At 36.8% G+C, this 21665-nt stretch overlaps 1 protein-coding gene across 5 annotated transcripts in view; it reads left to right on the forward strand.

Annotated features, from left to right (window-relative positions):
• The window catches only part of SRGAP1 (SLIT-ROBO Rho GTPase activating protein 1), a 281734-nt gene that overhangs the window by 238186 nt on the left and 21883 nt on the right, over positions 1-21665 (forward strand). For 2 of the 5 annotated variants that reach the window (XM_079139661.1, XM_079139662.1), the window contains exons 15-18: positions 740-874; positions 14534-14639; positions 17503-17727; positions 20745-20824. In XM_079139661.1, the coding sequence (XP_078995787.1) occupies positions 740-874; positions 14534-14639; positions 17503-17727; positions 20745-20824 (546 nt within the window). Of the gene's footprint in view, positions 1-739; positions 875-14533; positions 14640-17502; positions 17728-20744; positions 20825-21665 lie in introns of those variants that run through there. The other 3 variants (XR_013763794.1, XR_013763795.1, XM_079139663.1) reach the window with 3 other exon arrangements.

Raw genomic sequence — 21665 nt, forward strand, 5'->3', positions numbered from 1 at the left:
GTGAAATAAGTGGACCTGTGATTTAAGACTGCATGTTATTATGTTAAGCTTATTTTATCTGTTTAATTCTCAGGGAGACAGGCTATCCAGCCCAGTTTCCTAATATTTTAAAACTTCTTACCAAAAATAAAAATTTTATATTTGCAATATGTTTTTCAAATATCGATTTTTCATAAAGCTCTCTGGTAGGTATCATTAAGGGAACATTTTCAGATTCCTTCTCCTGGCTTCAGAATCTTCCAGTGTTCAAGGTGACTTTCAAATGTACTATGAACACCATCATTTCATCTCGGGAGGCAGTTTATTTACTTGTAGGTGTTCACAATTTATATTTGATATTTATGATAAATTTTGCTGACCTATATAGCTTAACCAGAAAAACTCTACCGGGTGTTTTTCCCAGTAGGATAAGAAAGACAGAATGTAGTTTTTGAATTCACGTCAAACTAAGATTACTGACTTTTTACTTTAAAAAATGTTGGGTAAAATTACAAATACCACAGTATTTTATTTTAAGATTTGGGTAACTCGTAAGAGAGTATTTGGTAGCTTAAGACTTTTTTTAAAAAAGCTTTATTTTAGTCAACTATTTTTAGGGTAATCATGGGGTGGTATATCTAAACCAATTATTTTAATTTTAGTACCATATAATCTTTCATAAAGCATAATTAAAAGATTCATGTATATATAGCAGTGTGTGTGCATAGATACATTCTTTTTGTTGTTGTTGTTTTTTTAGGTGAAAATCCTCTGGCTGATGACCAGAGTAACCATGATATTAACTCAGTGGCTGGTGTTCTGAAGCTCTATTTCCGTGGGCTGGAAAACCCCCTCTTTCCCAAGGAAAGATTTAATGATCTGATTTCTTGTATCAGTAAGTGGACTTTTCTTTTTTTTTCCTTGGTCTTTTACCACCAGAATTATTACACTAACCAACTTCCTGGAAAAGGACGTGGACCTCCTCCAAGTACTCCTCCACTACCCCATGACCACCACACTTCTGAGGCCATTTGTTTTCTTTCTGGGTCCAGTGAGTCATCCTTCCAGCTGTGGCCTCACCCTTGGCTGAGCAGGCTTTGCTTCCAACATCTCAGGCTCCATAGGACCAGGAAGGAGCTGACCCCTTAGTCACAGGAATAAAACAGAAAAGCAGGTGCCAGCTGACTAAGGAAGATGAGAAAGCTATAGGCATGGACATTCACCTCTTTTTTTTTTTTTTTTTTTTTTTTTGGGCTTTTGGTTCTTGATTTTTCTTGATTTTAAAAACGGAGTAATTTACCCCATTTATTTCTGAATATTACTTTAAGAAACAAGTTAAATGGGCTGGGGATGTGGCTCAGTGGTAGAGCACTTGTCTAGCTTGTGTGAGGCACCAGGTTTGATTCTCAGCACCACATAAAAATAAATGAATAAAATAAAGGTCTATCAACATCTTAAAAAAAATATTAAAAAAAAAAAGAAACAAGTTAAATGGGATAGAAGATTATTGTTATGGTACAGGAACACCAGGTGGTAATAATCTGTCAGTGGAGGGGTTGGGGTATGGCTTAGTGGTAGAGTGCCTGCTAACATGCATGAGGCTCTGGGCCCAATCCCCAGACAGTGAAAACAAATTAATAATAATAATAATAGTAATCATCTGTCACTGGCATTCCAATTCATGGGCAGAGTGTTCTAGGGTTGTGTATGATGTATTACAAAACTAATAATCAACAACAAAGTAAATAAAGCATTGCTATTTTCTTCAGTAGAGGCTTTTGACACTACACAAAGGAAGGTGAAAATGATCATACCAAAAATTAGTCATTAACCACAGTGGGGTTCATCTAAAAATGTAGCATCCCTGTAAGTCCATGTTCCCAAGCAAGAGTCTAGAGCTGACTTCAACCATTTAGACTTTCTTAAGAATCAAACTTTACCCTTGATGAAGGAACCTCCCCCAGCCCCACCCCCACCCCTACCTTGAGAATTAACCAGTCCCATTGACTTGACCTCAAAAATGTAAAAATATTTCTTCTCATCCCTCCTTTCCCACCTCCATCACCTTGGTTTCTCATTGAACTGTTACAGTCTCTTGAATGAACTCCCTACTTCTAGATTTTTCCCTCCCTCCCCACCCTACCCCTATACTGTCAGTAGATTCAAAAGATAAAATCAGGTTATTTGCTCTATCTATCCCCTTTTCAAAACCTACTTCATTATTTCTCATATAAAAACACATCTTGGTATGTCCAATTCATAGAAATGATTCTTTGTCTTTCTGACCTTTCCCTCTCTCTGAGCTTGTCCTTCTGCTGTGCAGTCATCTCCTGCCTCCCCTACCCTATTTTTTGCTACCGTTGAAATATGCAGGGAACATAGCAAACTGCACACATGCCCATCCCCACCACCATGCCTTTGCCCAGGTTAATTCCAGTGCTGTCCCCAGTAGCTGTAGACATCTGATATGAAGACTTTGCTGAATTGGCACTTCTCCCAGAATGCTATCCCCCCCTACCAAGTGAAATTCATCACTTTCTCCTCTATTAATATTCTACTGTGTAAATATGTCTGTATTTTGCTTATTACTCCCCTTTATAATTGTTTTAATCCTTCTGTGTCCTTCTACAACATAGGGAGTTCAGAGAAGAGGTCAAGAATGCAGGCTCTGGACTCAACTTAGATTCAAACCCTAGCTCTGCCACTTGCTCACCAGCTGTGTAACAGTTGGGCAAGTTCCTTAAGCACCAAGCACCCCAGATTTCCCATCTATAAAAGAGGTAGAACATTAGTCTGTACATCATAGGGTTGTGAGAACTGAATGAGTTAATATATATGAAGTACCAAGAAGAGTCCCTGGCACAGAGCATGCTCAATGACATGCCTGCACTTGGCTCCACAGGCCTTGGGAGTCTTGATGGGTTATTCAGTTTCATAGCCTAACACTTGGCATAATTTCAGGTGCATGATAATTTAATACATACTTGTTGAATAGATTTTAAATGAAATGAAGAGTTAAGATTCTACCAAAAGTTCTTTTACTGGTATCTGTGCCTAAAGTCCTGGCTCTAGCTGGATATAAATTCCCCACAGTTCCCTCCCCACAGTCAGATCTGTCTGAAATGTAGAAGTATGCCTGTGTGTCCATTCCAAGTTCTTGCATAGCCTGAGTCATCACAGCAGACCTCTGACCCAGCTGGAAAGAACTGCAAAGGAGGTGTCTCCCTTCTGGAATTCTCCTTTGACCATGTCCAAAGATTTCCCTCACATGTTAGCCAGAAAAGTTAAGTCTGGAAAAATAATGAGTACTCTACAATGCTTAGTGGTTTTCTAGGTCTATGTCAACTTTAATGTTAACATCTATCAGTTGGATAAAGAGCATTGTCAGTTACTACTACAGAATCATATCACATTTCATGGATGAGAATTATTATTTATTTCTATTAATAACTGAGGCCATAGGGTCAGAGAGATCTGGGTTCCAAACCTAGCTTTACCAGCTTTGTAAACTTGGGCAAAGATGAATACTTAATCTTATTTATTTGCTGTTGCTTCATCTACTGCTGCATAGAGTCTGTGTGAAGAATAAATGAAATAATTTATGTAAAATGTTTAACATGATATGCCTGTCACACAGTAAGCCTTCAATAGATGTTGCTAAGCTATCATCATTATTACTTTTACAGCTACTTCTGTGTAAACTCAGTTTACATATGCCAACACCTGGGTTAGCATTTACCGCTCTATCTGTTCTGCTATACACCTGTGTTTTTGACATAATTACCTTGGATGCTTTTAGAAAATGATGTTGGTGTAACTCAGAAGTTGTATTGGTTCCAGCATGATTTTTCCCAGCACACTAAATGTTTTCTAACAAAGTCAAACTTTCTTACAATTCAAGTTGGGCTTAGCAAAGTGTGTAGACAGAAACACACAGGAGCATCATTTTTTTTTTTTATTGTTGTTCTATTTAGTTATACATGTCAGCAGAATGGCAGAATGCATTTTGATTCATTGTACACAAATGGGGTATAACTTTCCATTTCTCTGGTTGTACATGATATAGTCACAGCATTCGTGTGGCATCTTTTCATGCCAGCAGTGCCTGGTATACTGCAAGTGCAAATGAAGAGGCTGCAAATTCATTTCCTCTTGTAGTAAAACAGTAGATTACTGGAAATCAGTTAATTCATGCTATTTGGTTAATTTTGGTGAAATGAGTAACCTCCGGGACCTACATCTTGAAGGAAGAAGAGGAGGCCCAAGGAGTGCAAAGGGTGCTAGGTGCACACTTCAGTTGAGATTTAACTGTGCTAGAATTTTTAATCAAATTGCTAACATTTTAGTGCTCTGACACAAGGTTTGATAGGTGTCAAGCAATCTGCCCTGACCCTATTACTCCCCATTAGTCATGTTATTTTTAGTGTATAATTTTCCATAATGGGTTTTTCAAAATATTTATTAACAGTCTCTATCTAACTCCCAATCCCCTTTTCCTCTAACATGTTACCTCTTTAAAAAGACGGGATTCCTGATGTTCTTGATTTATCTCCATGCAAGCATTTGCTCTTACCAGTGTAACAATGTATCTTACCTTCATGATGATGTATCTTCATAGTTTCCAATAAATTATTTGAGACTAACATATCACTCATCAATATCATTCAAAGACTTGATTCTTGCATATAAGAGGCTTAAAATCTAGCAGGAATGAAAAGATATTTATGAATAAAAGCAGTCTAGGTTAGAATGTGATAGAAACACATCACATTCTAACATCAGATTTAGAAATGTGAGGAGAGATCTCAGAATAATAGATTGTTTTTACCCATGTCATCTTGTAGCATTGCCATAATTGGGTTTGATTTTCCCTATTAAGGTAATTTAATATGACAGTTATTTTGTATAAAAAAATCTTCCCTTTTTCATCTTTTCTAAGAGCTTACATAAGTCCTTGGAATACCCATTACTTTTGACTTACCTATTTTTAGATTATTTTGGGAGAGAATTGTAGAGCAGCTGAGTTATTATCCTGCCATTTTCATGCCCCTAAATGACCTCATTCTTACAAATATATGTAGCAAGAGGGAATTTATCTTACCATTCTCTCTCTCTTTTAAATGTGCACTATTCATTTCCCAAAAGATGCAAATTTCTTTTAAGACTTACTTGTCTGGATAAAGACATTGTAGAATCAAATGCAATATAAGTTAGAAATGACAAACTTGATAGTTTCTCACCCAAAGGTTGTTTTGTTTTGTTTTGTTTGTTTGGGGGACTTTTTTAAACCATCCACTTTATGAATGGTTTTGAGAATGCTCCAGGTCATACCCACAGAGTCTGGGCAGCTTCCAGCAAGTCCATGTATCATGGCTCTGAGACTCCGTAGGGCATAAGTCCAAGTAATTACTCAAGTAAGTCATGGTTTTTCCTGGCTTCCTTAGAGCTGTGAGCCCAAATGATACATTTGCACTTCATTTTGCATACTGTGTTATTATTTTGGCGACTACTTGGATATGAGGAAACCTTTTTACAGAGGAAGACTTTTTTTTCCCTCTCATAGAACCAACATTTAGTCATTGTAGAGTTCTTGAAATATATACAGAAGCTCACATGGCAAAGTTCCATCCCCCATAAAGCCACTTCCCAAGGAGAACCCATGGCATTGCATTTTCTTCTAGGTTTGTTTTATATTCATGTGCACACCACATTTTTTGAAGCAAAGTAGAACTGTACTATCCATAGTATTTGTAACCCACCTTCTTTTTAACTGTTATATTATAGAAAATTTCAGACATCTACAGAAGGAGACAGAATAATATAATGAACTCCCACGTAATTAATCACCCATCTTTAACAGTTTTCGTTTCTTAGTCACCTGTATACCATCCCATCGTTCATCTGTGTGTATGTATCTCTGGAAAATGAGCGTTTCTTCTTTTTTTCTCTATCACATTTCTTATCACAAAACAATATGCAGTCATTAAAGAATACTTGGAAAATATAGAAAGCACATAAAACAAAATACTATACTTCATGATGCCTTATGATATAATTTTCATACAATTCATCCATTAAAGTGTACACCCAAAGAAAAACAATGGTGTGATACATTTTGTGTATAATAAACAATAATATTATGTTGTATTTTAATGTCCACCACAACCACAATATCATTATTATGCCCTATAAAATTAATAATTCCTTAAAATCATTAAATAGGCAGTTGGTACTTTTTTAAACAATTGTTTATTATGTAATTGATATGTGATCATTGTAGAAAAATTATAATTCCTCTGCATGGAGATAATTTAACTTTTTTAGTTTCTTTCCAGAAGATTTTTTTTCTTTTCTTTGTGGTGCTGGGATTCAAACATAGGGCCTTGCCCACACACACACGCTAGGCAAACTCTCTACTGCTGAGCTACATCTCCAGACCATTTTCTGGAGTTTATTTATACATGCACTTGTATCTTTAAAAGCAGCATTATTGAGATATAGTTCTCATACAATTCATCCATTAAAATGTACAATTTAACCTGGCCTGATGGCACTTGCCTGTAATCCCAGTGACTCAGGAGGCTGAAACATGAGAATCACAAGTTCAAGGTCTTAATGGCAACTTAATGAGACAGTATCTCATTAAGACACTGTCTTAATGTGGCTCAATGGCAAAGCACCCCTGGGTTTGGAAAAAAAAAAGGTACAATTCAAAGGTTTTAGTCTGTTCACAGAATTATGCCACCATTATCATAATCAATTTCATAATCATTTTCATTATTCCAAAAGAAAACCCAGTTATCAAACATTAGCAATCACTTTCCATTTACCTGTAACCACCACCACCCCCAGCCCTAGGCAACCACTAATCTACTTTATGTCTCTATAGATTCGCCTGTTCTTGCCATTTCATAGAAATGAATTATATAATCTATAATGTTTTATAACTAGCTTTCACTTAGTGTAATGTTTATCATATATCATACTTCATGGTATAGCTTGTGTCAGTACTTAATTTCATTTTATTGCCAAATAATATTTTGCACAGATATACCACTCCTACATTGCTTTTAATAAAAAATTACATCATACTAGTTTACTACAAATGGATATGAGGCTTCTTTTTGAGTTGATGAAAATATTCCAAAATTGACTGAGGTAATGTACAATTCTAAGTATGCTAAATATCGTTGAATTGTAAATTTAAAGGGGTAAATGATATGGCATATGGGTTATATCTCAATAAAGCTGTTGTAAATAAAATTATGTCATAAAGGCTCTTCAAAAAGCCATTAAACTCAATGTTGTTATTAACATTTTATCATATCAATATGTATTTTTCTAAATGTAGTTTTTGTGGCCATATAATTTTTTTTTTTTTTTAACGTGAAAGATCTTCTAGTCTCTTACCTCCAGATTGTTCCCAATGATTTGGCAATTTTAAGAATATCATGGTGCCCCTCTCAGTGCCTGTATCTTTTTGCTCACTTCTGACTGTTTCATGAAAAAAGGCTTTGAGCTCTTCCTGGTGCTATAATGTATATTATTACTGTAAAAGCTTCATTGACCTACCTGATGGTTTTCTCTCTGGACTCTAAATTTCTGTTTGATATCTTTATAATAATGTTCTTAGGATTTCTTGTATCCTTAAAACAAAACTTTACTAGGTTGAGTATCTGAATAGGTAAAGCTTCCTAGGCTAACTTTATTTACTCACCTCAATATAATATTTAGCAGAATAGGAAACATTATTTATGCATTTAGTTGTCTAGTACCGTTATTTAAGAGTGAAAGCAATCATTTAATTCACAGCAGACAATTTGTTATCAGTTAATGGTAAGAGTATCCACACAATTCTTTCTTTTCTTTAAACTTTTTATTTGTTCTTTTTAGATATACATAACAGTAGAGTGTATTTTGACATTTTATACATATGTGGAGTATAACTTTTTCTAAGTAGGATCCTATTCTTGCAGTTATACGTGGTCGTATATTCATATGTGAACATAGGGACGTTATGTCCGATTCATTCTACTGTCTTTCCCATTCCCATCCCCCTTTTCTCTACCCCCCACATTCCCTCCAGGTGAACCTCCACTCCTCCCTCCCCCCTCCTCCCTAGCCTATTGTGAGATTGCATCCGCATATCAGAGAGAACATTTGGCTGTTGGGTTTTTGGGATTAGTTTATTTCACTTAGCATAATAATCTCCAGTTCCATCCATTTACTAGAAAATGCCATAATTTCATTCTCCTTTATGGCCATATATTCCATTATGTATATGTACTAAGTTTTCTTTATCCATTCATCTGTTGTAGGGCACCTAGGTTGGTTCTATAACTGAGCTATTCTGAACTGCCAAGCAATTATTTCTTAACCAAGAGACCAACTGGTGACTTCTGTCAAGACAAGGCTCAGGTCCAAATGTACCAAAACATCCTCTATTTTTCTATTTCCTTTTTATTCACACACACACACACACACACACACACACACACACACACACACACACTACTATATGCAATTGCATAACACCTTGATGTTGTTACAGTGAACTTAAAAACGCCCCAGGACTGGTAAATTCACCATTAATACTGAGGTTGGGCTATGGAACTCTGAAATACTTGTGCGCCCACTGCAAAAGTTTCTAAATGTGGCCACCAAGGACTTCCTTTTCCTTTGTCTACATTCTTAAGGATAAGTTTGCACCTTGTCATTTATTATTTGTTTTCTGGCAAACAAATACTTTCACAAACAGTACTGCAGAAGAATTTGTATTTTGAGGGTAATGACCATTCGAATTTTTTGCTGTTTTCTGGAGTAACTTGCATTTTGTGGCGCGTCTCACATGCACTTTCATGGAGCTATCCCATCCCCATGCTGGAAAGTTGAGCCTCTGATGTGAGAGCCTTGCACTGCTGGGAAAAGAACATAAATGAACCTTAGGAGCTTTGAGCACTGTGACCAGGATTGGATGAATGCCACTTTTACCTAATTACATGAGATCCTGAATTGTGGAAACAAAGCCCAGTTTAAAAGAAATCCAAATAAAATACAGATTTTCCTCACTGACACCCTTTTGGAGGGGAAGGAAAGATCCATCTTTACCTCCAGCAGGAAACTATGGAAGCCCATGAATTGCACACAAGGAATGCACATTAATCAGAGTGTCAGTAGCAATCGTAAATTTTGACCTGCTAACTGGCCTCAGGAGAGTAAATGAGTCATTTGTACCAGAGCTGAGCTCCTGTAGGATGCTTGCTGCAAGCCGTTCAAGCAGAATGCCAGGTAGAAGCCTAGGCCTCTCACAGGACTGAGGCCTTTGGGACAGATAGGTTTGCTGCTACTTCAGGCATGCCAGCAATTCTGTTTTGCTTGGGTATATGTTTACTATGGCGTAGAGAATACATACTTGTCTTTCATCATTTTATGCTGTCTTTTTTGGTGTCATTCTTTTCTACCCCTGTTGCTTTTCACTCATCTTTCATTCTTATCCCAGAGCCTCCCCAATTCTTTTTTGTTTTATTGTGGCAAAGTATACTTGACAAAAAAAATGTACCACTTTTAGCTGGGTGCGGTGGTACACACCTGTAATCCTAGCAGCTTGGGAGGCTGAGGCAGGAAGATCAAGAGTCCAAAGCCAGCCTCAGCAAAAGGAAGGTGCTAAGCAACTCAGAGAGACCCTGTCTCTAAAAAAACTATAAAATAGGGCTGGGGATGTGGTCAGTGACTGAGTACCCCTGACTTCAATCCCCAGTACCAAAAAAAAAAAAAATTACCACTTTTAAGTGTACAGTTATATACACATTATTGTGCAACCTTTATCCATATTTCAGAACTTGTCCTTCTTCTCAAACAGAAACTATACCCATTAAAATACTAACTCCTGGGCTGGGGTTGTGGCTCAGTGGCAGAATGCTTGCCTAGCACGTGCAAGGCACTAGGTTCGATTCTCAGCACCACATAAAAATAAAGAAAATAAAGGTCCATTGCCAACAACAAAACAAAAAAAATTTTTAAAAATACTAACTCCTCATCTGCCCACTCCCTCCAGGCCCTTAGACTGTCTGTTCTCCTTTCTGTCTCTCTGGGTGCCTTGTGTGAGTGGAATCACATCATATCTGTCCCTTAGTGGGTGGCTTATTGTACGTAGCAAGATTTCCTCAGGGTTCATCCATGTTGTAACATGTACAAAATGACTTCCCTTTTTAAGACTGAAAAATGTTCCAGTATGTGTATCTACCACATGTTTATCCATTCATTCATCCATGAGCATTTGGGTTGTTTCCATCTTTTGGCTTTTATGAAGAATGCTGCTGTGAAGTTGATGTAAATTTTGAAGCTGCTTTTGAGGGGAAGGAGGACTAAGGCTAGAACTGAGCGTGAAAACTAGAGCATCCTGAGGTGAGGATAAGCTGCTAGAGGTCATGCCTGTGCCCCAACCTGGCCTCCTGAGCTACTTCCCTTTATAGGACTTGACAAATATCGAAGGTTAGTAATATAGAAGGAGAGGGTTTCATCTACGTTCTTTCCTATCCTTTTCTACTCTAGGATCTCCAAAGTAGCTGCTGGTTTGACAAAATACAGCATCCATTCATTTTTAAAACACTAGAAAAACTAGGGCTAGTAGGAACATACCTCAACACGGTAAAAGCTATCTGTGCTAAGTAAAGGTCAACATCATTCTAAATGGAGAAAAATTGAAAGCAATCCCTCTAAAAACTGAAACAAGACATGGATGCCCTTTTCACCAACCACTTCCATTCAACATCGTCCTTGAAACTCTAGCCAGAGTAATTAGACAGAAGAAAGAAAGGGATACAAATAGGAAAAGAAGAACTCAAACTATCCCTATTTGCTGATGACATTATTATATTTAGAAGACCCAAAAAACTCCACCAGAAAATTTCTAGAAATCATAAATGAATTCAGCAAAGTAGCAAGATATAAATTTAACACCCATAAATCAATTGCATTCCTATACATCAGTGATGAATCAACTGAAAGAGAAATTAGAAAAACTACCCCATATGCAGTAGCCTCAAATAAAATAAAATAATAATAAAAATAATTTGAGAACTAATCTAACAAAAGAGGTGAAAGACTACAGAACACTACAGAAAGAAATTGAAGAAGACCTTAGAAGATGGAAATATCTCCCATGTTCTTGAATAGACAGAATTAGTATTGTCAAAATGACCATACTGCCAAAAGCACTACACATATTTAATTCAGTTCCTATTAAGGTTTCGATGACGTTCTTCCTAGAAATAGAAAATGCAGTCATGAAATTCATTTGGAAAAATGAGGCCCAGAATAGCCCAAGAAATCCTCACCAAGAAAAGTGAAGCAGGAGGCATCACAAAACCAGACCTTAAATTAAGCCAAAGAGTTATAGTAACAAAAATGGCGTGATATTGTCACCAAAACAGACATGAAGACCAGTGGAACAGAAGAGAAGACACAGAAACAAACCCACATAAATAGAGTTATCTCATACTAGACAAAGGCACCATAAACATTTATTGGAGAAAAGATAGCCTATTCAACAAATGGTGCTGGGAAATTGGAAATCCATATGTAATAAAATGAAATTAGACCCCTATCTATTTCTCACCGTGCACAAAACTCAACTCAAAGTGGATCTAGGACCTAGGCATTAGACCAGAGACCCTGTGCCTTCTAGAAAAAAAGGTAGGCCCATATCTCCATTATGTCAGCTTAGGAACCAAATTCTTCAACAAGACTTCTAAAATGCAAGAAGTAAAATCAAGAATCAAAAATGGGATTGTATCAAACTAAAAAGCTTCTTCATAGCAAAGGATACAATCAAGAACATGAACAGAGAGCCTACAGAATGGGAGAAAATCCTTCCCTCCTGCCCCTCTAATACAGCATTAATCTCCAGGATATACAAAGAACTCAAAAAGCTTAACACCAAAAAAACAAATAACCCAATCATAAATGGTCAAAGGAACTGAACAGACACTTCACAGAAGAAGATACACAAATAGTCAACAAATATATTTAAAAATATTCAACATCACTAGCAATTAGAGAAATGCAAATTAAAACTACACCAAAATTTCATCTCACTCCAGTCAGAATGGCAATATTGAGAATACAAGTAATGATAAATGTTGGCAAGGATGTGGGGGAAAAGGTACATTCATACATTGCTAGTGGGATTGCAAATTGGTGCAACCACTCTGGAAAGCAGTATGGAGATTCCTCAGAAAACTTGGAATGGAACCACCATTTGACCCAATTATCCCACTCCTCAGTATAAGTCCAAGGACTTAAAATCAGCTTGCTATAATGACACAGCCACATCAATGTTCATAGCAGTTTAATTCACAAAAGCTAAGCTGTGGAACCAAACTAAGTACTCTTCAACAGATGAATGGATAAAGAAGATGTGGTACATACACACAATGGAAAATTGCTCAACCATAAAGAAGAAGGAAATTATGGCATTTGCTGATAAATGGATGGAACTGGAGACTATCATGTTAAGTGAAATAAGCCAATTCCAAAAGCCAAAAGCTGAATGTTCTCTCTGATGTGCAGATGCTGACTCACAATAGACTGGGGCAAGGGGAGGGTGGAATGGAGTTTCACCAAATCGGACAGGGGAGAATGGGAGAGAGGGAAGATGTGAATGAGAAAGACAGTAGAATGAATAACTTTGCTATATTCTTATATGAATACACAACCAGTGTAACTCCACATCATGTACAACCACAAGAATGGAAATACTCCATGTATGCATGATATGTCAAAATACATTCTACTACCATGTATAACTAAAAAGAACAAATGATTTTTAAAAAACTAGCTGCAGAAATCCTGTCCCTGGTAGTTGACCTTACCTTTAAAGTAAGGACTGACTTGGAAAATCAGGAGACTTAACTCTCAAAATACCCAAGAAGCGTTTAGGGCAGAAGCATTTTGGCATTTAAGGTATCATGTATGCCTTTATATATGGCCAGTAAAGAGGAGGGATTTTTGCCAACAAAAGACTGTTGTTGAGATCATTCGTCTTTACGATATATATTTACATGAATATATTAAACTTTGTAACTGCTTTCAAGCATGAACATAAAATCACTAATGCAAACACAATTAACTAATGAAGAAGGGGACACATGCTACTAAATTTCAATGTTAACTGATACCAGTGTGCCAAATTATCTTTTCACTCTTTAATATAAACCAGCAACAGCCATCAGATACTTTTTTTTTAAAGTCAGCTATTTCAGATAATAAACTTTTAACCAGTTAATTCTGATATGAAATAATAGGTAAAAAATGGTTCTCAATGACTTTCACATTTCTTCATCTGTAGGTATTTCTTTCTATACAGTGTAGGTTCCCCAGTGTCCTGGAGATTGTCATGGTAGGCAAACAGCTTACTCTACATCATATTTTGATCCTACTAGCATTCTGGGTCTAAATTGGGAGGAAATGTTGATAATTCAATTTCTGAGTTCTTGTGGCCTGAGTGAATTTATGTCCCAGTTTAATAACTTACCCCCTCTTTTTCAGGAAAGAAAAACAAAGACCACTGCCTAGAAAGTGTGTTAAGCATACTACTTTATCCTCAATAGATGTGACACTAACCTGTCTTGTTCATAGTGGGAGGGTTTTCTGTTCTGAAATACTTTACAAATAAAAAGGCCAAATATAACGTTTCCAATTCATAGTTACTACAGTCATGCTATTATTAATCAGAGGTTTACATTTACAGAATAAAAATGTCACAGGAATGTTTAATGTGTGATTATATTTTACTTAAATTCTGGTTAAAGAGCTTCTGAAATTATATTTTCTGTGAGATGACAGACCTACAATTCCAAACATGGCATACTTAAAGACAGAAATGGAAGTGTTCTTTCCCAGGAATCCTGATACATTATTTGCTATTTTGCAAACTTACTTGTGGTTGGGTAAGAATATTCTTAATACATTTTCATACCTTTTCAGCCATGCAAAGGAACAAATAAAATGACCCCATTTGATAATAAGTAGAAAGCAGCTGGAGTCAGCACTCAAAATTCCAGGAAAATCAGCTTGGCATGAGTAATTAAGGCAACAGTTTTCAACCTTGGCTGCATAAAAGAATCCCAGGCATCAGCATTTTTAAATCTCCCCAAGTGAACCCAAGTCAAGGCTAAACACCACAGGCTAAAGAGGAATGGGAAAGGGAAACTGAGGAGAGTGTTATGATGGTCCCACAATAAAACTTCAGCAAAAAGGAGTTGAAACCATGTGAGATGCAAAATTGAAAATTAGCAACAAGGGGGAAGAGTATTTTTAAACCTAGAAGACTCTAAACTCCTCAAGACTAAGGCCACAGCAATCAAACAGCAATGGGTCAGAGAAAACACCCTCAAAAACAGTGGCACACCCAAGCTGGTCATTTATTCACGGTATTGGTTATGATTGCATCTTCCCAAGGGCAAGGTACTGTTTGTGTTCAGATGTGAACTACAATGATCTGCTTTAAATGTGGAAGTTAAAGGAGCCTGACCATGTCATCTTCTGTCTGTAGGAATAGATAATCTCTATGAGAGGGCGCTTCACATCCGCAAACTCCTCCTGACCTTGCCCAGGTCGGTCCTTATAGTGATGAGGTACCTCTTTGCCTTCCTCAATCAGTAAGTACCCTAATGCTCTGTCAAAATGCCCATCTGAATTCTGTCTGTGTTCCTGAATCCTATAAAATGTACGTTGGGTTCCATTTATCAGCAGAGTAGAAGAGAAAATGATTGACTATAGACTGAAGGTACATTTTTCTCAACAGATCAAAGTCTTTGTGTGATAGATAGATGAAAAATCTACCTCAGATCCAAAAACTAATGCAAAAATATCCAAACACTACTAAAAAAAAAAAAAAAAAAAAAAAAACCCTTCTAGTGAAATGTATGTTTTTTCAACCAAAACTGGTATTTTTTTTGTCAAAATGATGTAAACTGCCTGCTCATTCCAGAAAGTTTCTGTGATTTTTTAATGTCATATTCAAAGATATAAGAAAATCATAGATGAGACTTATACACAGAACCAAAGAAGAATTTCTGCAAATGCACCATAATAAGACCTTGTCAAGAAGAAAAATATTTCTAAAATATTCTCTAAAGTAATGTAACAAATCTTAAAAGTCTCTGCATAATTGTCAGAGAAACTTTACTCTTAATTTAGGCAACTTGATTTTCAGTTGTTATTTCCTGATGTATAGGCTCCATTATAAGAATATCTTCCAGGAGTTCTATTGAAGAGCCCCCTTGCTGTGCAGCATTTCATTGAAGCAGTTGGAAATAAAGAAATCCAGGGGGAGTCAACATGTTGAGTAAGCTGGCATGCATTCTCCCTTCTTAAAATTAGGATATTTTCTCATCTCTGTTTCACTGGAGGTTTTGCATCCTCAAAAGCCATCGAGATGTTCTACAACCCTACTGACTAGTCCTGAAATCACACCCACTCAGGTTGGCCCCAAGAGCCAAATTCCATATAATACTGACAGGGAACCAAACAGAAGGGGGCTCTACTGCTGACCCTATGGTGCCTAGAACATTCCCAAATGACATAGAACCCATGTTCAGAAGTCACTACAAAGGGGGGAAAAAAGTCACTGCTGGAAATTAATGGTATTCAGAGAGATGCAAATAACTATATTTAGGTTAGATAGAGGCTCTACATTTAACCTTTAAATAAGCCTAGTCACCCAGGCAGCTGTAAAAATCTGAGGCCTTGCCTTCTTTACTTTTAATTGCATATGTTGTACCCCTCCTCACCCATACCCCCAGGATGGCCTGCCCTACATTGCTACTGGCCCTCTCCATGATGTTCCTACCAAATTTTCCTGTGAACAAATGAGCCACAATGAACTAGGAAAGCAGTCTGTTATTTAAGAAAGTTCTCAAAACCTGAATTTAACACATCATGAATCTCACCAGAAAGACAATCGCACCAGTGTTCGATCAGCTGGCATTGCTTGTAGTGATTCTGCCTGCAGTTGTTCCTGGCTTCCTGAACCTGCCTTCTTACGGAAACAGGGGTCCAGGGTCTAGGGTAGGATGCTTGGAACAGGAAGAAGGGAAAAAGAGATTGCAGGGTAGGGGTTTAACTCAGTGGTAGGATGCTTGCCTAGTATGTGGAAGACCCTGGGTTCAATATCCACCACTGCAAAGAATCAAAAAAGAAAAAAAAAGCAACAAAAAGAAAGATTAGCCATTCTTTTTCATTGTAAAATCAAAACTTGAAAATAGCATTTCTTTATATCGGATTTTTCTCTTCCAGCCAGCACTAAAAGAAAGATTAAGTATGAGTCTCCCTGCTGAGCTCAAGTGTGTCTCTTGAAAATTAGACCATTCTTGTTCTGAATCTCACCTCTCCATCCTGCCCCCATTTTTAAGATGGTGTGTAACATGATCATTTGCTCTGTTACTGTGAACTTTTTGTAAGATTGAATGTTTGAGAAATGGCAGAAGGGAAAGACATATGTTAGCTATGGAAATTATGCTTTTGTATTTTCTACTTTCTAGACTATCTTATTTCCGAGAAAGGGTAGAGTATCGTGTCAGGTGGTGTCTCCGTTTCTTTGTGTCTGTCATCATCTCACAAAGGTAGTTGAGTCTCCTTTTTCTCCTCCCATCTGTCATCTGTTCACCTGGATTTTACATTTCCTTTCAAGGTTGACATTCTATATACTGAGAGAGAGCATCTCAAAACTCTCCCTAGAACAGCATCTTGCTCATGGATTAGAGGCATGGTGTTAAAGAACTGGCGTATTTTGACCTGCCTGTAAAAAGTATTTCATAAATGTCCATTGGATTTTGTTTATAAATTGGTACTGAACACCGGAAATTTCCCCAAAGTTTGCCCCCTTCCGTGGAATGAGAGAATCAAGGGTTCTGTTCCCCTTTTCTGGCACGTCAGTGTTTTTGTGACACTGGTTGTCAGCTAGTGTTGGTAGACTTAGCCAACAGCAGATTTGAAAGCCTAGAGTTATTTGCTTCCTTTCGGTAGTTACAAAGAAAAGGGGCTTTGTTTTCTACTAGGCTTTCCTCAAGGTTTATAGAAGAAAACTGAAATCTGAGGTATTTTTAAGTGGTGTGAAGACAAATTTCAAGGCACACATAAAGTTTTATGGATACCATACTGTCTCTCCCAAACTTACTTTAATAGCATTCAGATCCTGACCATGTACTTACAAATAAAACTCATGGACTTGATTTTGGTCACCATTGAAGTGAATACTATACAAAACTCTCTTATGATGTGGAAAAACACCACTTAAAATTAAGCAAATTTTCACCTCCCAGTTTTTACCTAGTAGAAGATCATACCTCATTTTACTTTCCTTGGAGTTCAGTGAGTCAACTTTAAGTCAGTTGAAATATCATTTTATTCTTTTTTTTTTTTTTCATTTTATTCCGATAACAAAACCAAGTAAAATATTTTAGATCCCTGTTTTCTTTCTTCCCCTTGTTACTTTACAACTTCTTTCTTGCTTTCCTTCAGTCTTTCACAGTACAGCGATGAGAACATGATGGACCCTTACAACCTGGCCATTTGCTTTGGCCCAACATTGATGCCTGTCCCAGAAATACAGGATCAAGTGTCTTGCCAAGCTCATGTGAATGAAATCATCAAGACCATCATCATCCACCATGAGACTATATTCCCAGACACTAAAGAACTGGATGGCCCTGTTTATGAGAAATGTATGGCTGGAGATGACTACTGGTAAGTCCAAGCATTTTAGTCTTTCCCCACCAAAAAAAAAAAGGAAAAAAGTATAGATATCGATCATCTGAATTAGGTAAATGAATTGCCTATAAATCACCAATTTTAAAAAGGGAAAAGAAAAGGAAGAAGCAGTAGCAGTAACATTCACAATGTTAGTCTACCAAAATCCACAGCAACATTGGCTTTTTACTAGGGAAATTCAGTCATCCCTCTCTTTTCCCCAAATCTCACATTTTCTTGGATAAACCTACCTTATTATTGTGAATTTTGTAAATAATAAAGGTTTTGATGCTATAGAGAACTTTATTAATTTTTATTATTACATTAAGTCCAGAAAGATGACTGATTAAATTAGCAGATTACATTTTTCTTGGTACCAGGGATGGAACCCCCCAGGAGCACTTAACCACTGAACCACATCCCCACCCCTTTTTTGTATTTTATTAGAGACAAGCCCTCACCAAGTTACTGAAACTGGCTTTGAACTTATGATCCTCCTGCCTCAGCTTCCCAAGCCTCTGGAATTATAGTTGTTCTCCACTGCACCTGGCACATTTTTTATTCTTAATCAGATATTTTAGATTCCATATAACATATTTTAGACTCATTTTAAAGGGGCTTTGTCAATGAAGTGGATATTTATTCTTATTTTCACTTTCACCCTTACTAATAAATATTATTCTAATCAATTATAGTAATAAATGTTAAATTTATTATATTCATATATTTGGGGAATAAAAATTTTTAATATGACAGTATAAGCACCCCCTCGTAAAGTATAGATATGGAGAAGGTATAATCTATTGAATAATCCCAAAGGTAAGAAACCCTGAGATGTCTGTACTATTTGATACTTGAAATGTGAGTTTTAACAAGTTTCTGAGAAATTATATTAAATTATATTCCTTGAGCCCCTGTTATATGCCAGTTACTCAGTGTACATGATCTCTTGTATTTATCATAAACATTCTACCATGTTAACTTAAAGAGGCTAGTAAGCCTGCCCAGTGATAAGCAGTAACTGGAAGAATCCAGCTGTCCTAGTCCATTCTGTTGCTGTAACAGAATGCCACAGATTGGGTAACTTATAAAGAAAAGAAATTTATTTCTCACGGTTCTGGAGACTGGAAAATCTAACATCAAGATCCTGGTATCTGTTAAGGGCCTTCTTGCTGCACATGGTGGAAGGCATCAATGACAGAAGCAAAGGAGTAGGTGTGATCAGTTCTCTCTTCCTCTTCTTGTAAAGCCACTAATTCCATCATGCCCTCCCATCACCTACCTCATCACCTACCCTAACTACTTTCCATAGGCCCCTTCTACAAACACCATCAACATGTGAATTTGGGGATTGTTTCCAACACATGAACTTTGGGGGACACACTCAAATCAAAGCACCAGGTACATCTGATTCCAAAGCCCACTGAAGTCTTTCCACATAGCAGCCTCCTTCAAGAACTGTCTGAGCAGCTAGGACTCAGCAGCAGCTGGAAATAAACATGTCTAAATTCTTCATTCTGGACCATTCTTAGGACACTGTGTTTCCCTTTCCTTGCAGAGGATTAAGTAAAAGTGGAATCCATAGCTGAAAGATCAAAAATAACTGGAAGCATTTTTACTTGAATGATAGTATGACTGTTAAGAAAACTGGGTGTTATTTCCAGATGTATTGCTTCCTAAATTAGCCACAAACCATGCTAAATTCCAGTTCTGTAGTGTATTCAGCAATTTTACACATGAAATTCAATTTAGTAATATTCACTTGAGTACTTATTATGTGCAAGGTACCTGACTAAAGCTTGGCTCTGGAAAAGTAAATGAATAATACTCAGCCCTGCTGAGATACATAATTTTATTTTCAGAGTCATCTTTGTTTTAAAGTCAGTGTCAAAGGCATATTTAGCATTCCCAGATATTTGGGCTGTATCAGTAAGCTCTGCTATCTTACTCATTTTTTCAAAGACCAAGTATGCAGAGATAAGGTCAATAGTATTTGATGTGTTGTAAACTAGGACATTTTGTGGTCACTGCTTTTCCAAACTGCGTAAAGCCTGTATTATGACCTTGCAACCAGTAATGTGGACTTGAGTATGTCCTTTCGCTTATACATAGTGTTGTCTAGGGCATTGTTCATTTTAAACAGAAAATCAATAATACAATAGTTATCCTTGTCCCCCAACATCAGCAAATAAATGGAATTTCACAGTTACATCAGTTTTGTGTTTGTGACCAATGCATTTTTACCTATCAGCTTATATTTGAGGAAAGGTAGTGATAGTGTTAAAGGATAAGTTCTAAAAGAGGATAAAAATAATAATTCTTATATAGATTAACACAGGTCAAGAAATGATGAGAAAGATGCTATAGTCAGTTCGAATAAGAAGTCAAAGAGTCATCAATTTATATGTAGTAAAACAAAGAATTGAATTTGCAAATACAGACCTGTCTGTGGGGCAATAATCAAATAGCTTCTGCCTGAATTCAACTAATTTGCTTTCTTTGGATAAGAGTTATTTGTAATACCATCAGTTTTCTATAGCTTCTGTCTTAATAGAATTGTAAAATAATCTAGTCAAAGATAAATGTGGATGAATGGATAGATATCACCATAGAATCAGATAATCAAAGGAAGCTCTAGTATTCCACTGACAGACTATCCAGTAAAATTTTTTGTTTTGTTTTTAATTTTTAAATTTTTTAAATTAGTTATACATGATAATAGGATGCACTTTGAAACAGCACATATAATGGAGTGTAATTTCTCATTGTCCTGGCTATATACGATATAGAATCCCACCAGTCATATAGTTATATACGTACATGGGGTAATAATGTCCGATTCATTCTAGAATCCTTCCCATCCCCAGACCCCCTCCCCTCCCTTCACTCACCTCTACCCAATCCAGTAAATTCTTTGCCATTAAAAGTCATATTTTTCCTTGAAGCAGCAGTTACTCATTTTTTAAAATTCTCCCCGCTTTTGTTTCACATGAATTCCCATTTCTGCTCCACAGTGACAGCCCATACAGTGAGCACGGTACATTGGAGGAAGTGGACCAGGATGCTGGTACAGAGCCCCACACCAGCGAAGATGGTATGCCCTGTGCTCATGCTACTATAAAACCAGTTTTTCTATACTTTTTTTTTAAAAAACAATTGGGTGCCCCAGGCTTCTTTGGTTTGGTTTAGTTTGGCTTTAGTTTGGGGGAGGGGGTTGATTTTGCATTTTCCTTATTTAACGTGGAAGAGTTCTCTGTGGGTCTGGATCCTCTGTGTAAGTGTTCTTGTGGCTCTTGATGGGTGACTTTGCCAAAAATCTTCTGTTCTGAAGCTTATTTTTTCATATGCTTCTTCTGCCTTTTGCTACACAGAGGTTCTTAATTTTAGAGCTGGTAAATTTATCAGTCTTTTCCCTCATGGTTATTTCACTATGTGTTATCGTTAAGAAATTCTTCTGTACCCTAAGATAATGAAGATAATTCTCCTATAGTTTCTTATTTTATTGTGATAAGAACACATAAGATGAGCTCTGCCCTGTTCAAAAAAATTTACATGTACCATACATTGTTGTTGTCCAGTTTTATTCAGCGGATCTCTAGAACTTCTTCACCTTGCCTGAGTGAAACTTTATTTTTGTTGATTAGTAACTCCTGACTTTCTCTCCCCTCAACTGCTAGAACCACCAGTGTTCTTTTCCCCTGTTCTACCTATCTGTCCCTACACCATTTGATACCTTTTAATAAGTCTGAATAGTTGGCAAGGTAGGATCTCTGACTTTTTCCTTCATTACCATTCTTGCCCCTTTGTAATTCCACTTAAATTTTAGACTCAGCTTTTCAAGTTCGTAAAAAGCAATTTTAAAAATCCCTGAAAACTTGTTGGGGCTTTGATTGCAGTTTTACTGATTTTATATATATTAACATGAAGAGAACTGA

The sequence above is a fragment of the Sciurus vulgaris genome, assembly GCF_902686455.1.
Source record: "Sciurus vulgaris genome assembly, chromosome: 5".
NCBI lineage: Eukaryota > Metazoa > Chordata > Mammalia > Rodentia > Sciuridae > Sciurus > Sciurus vulgaris.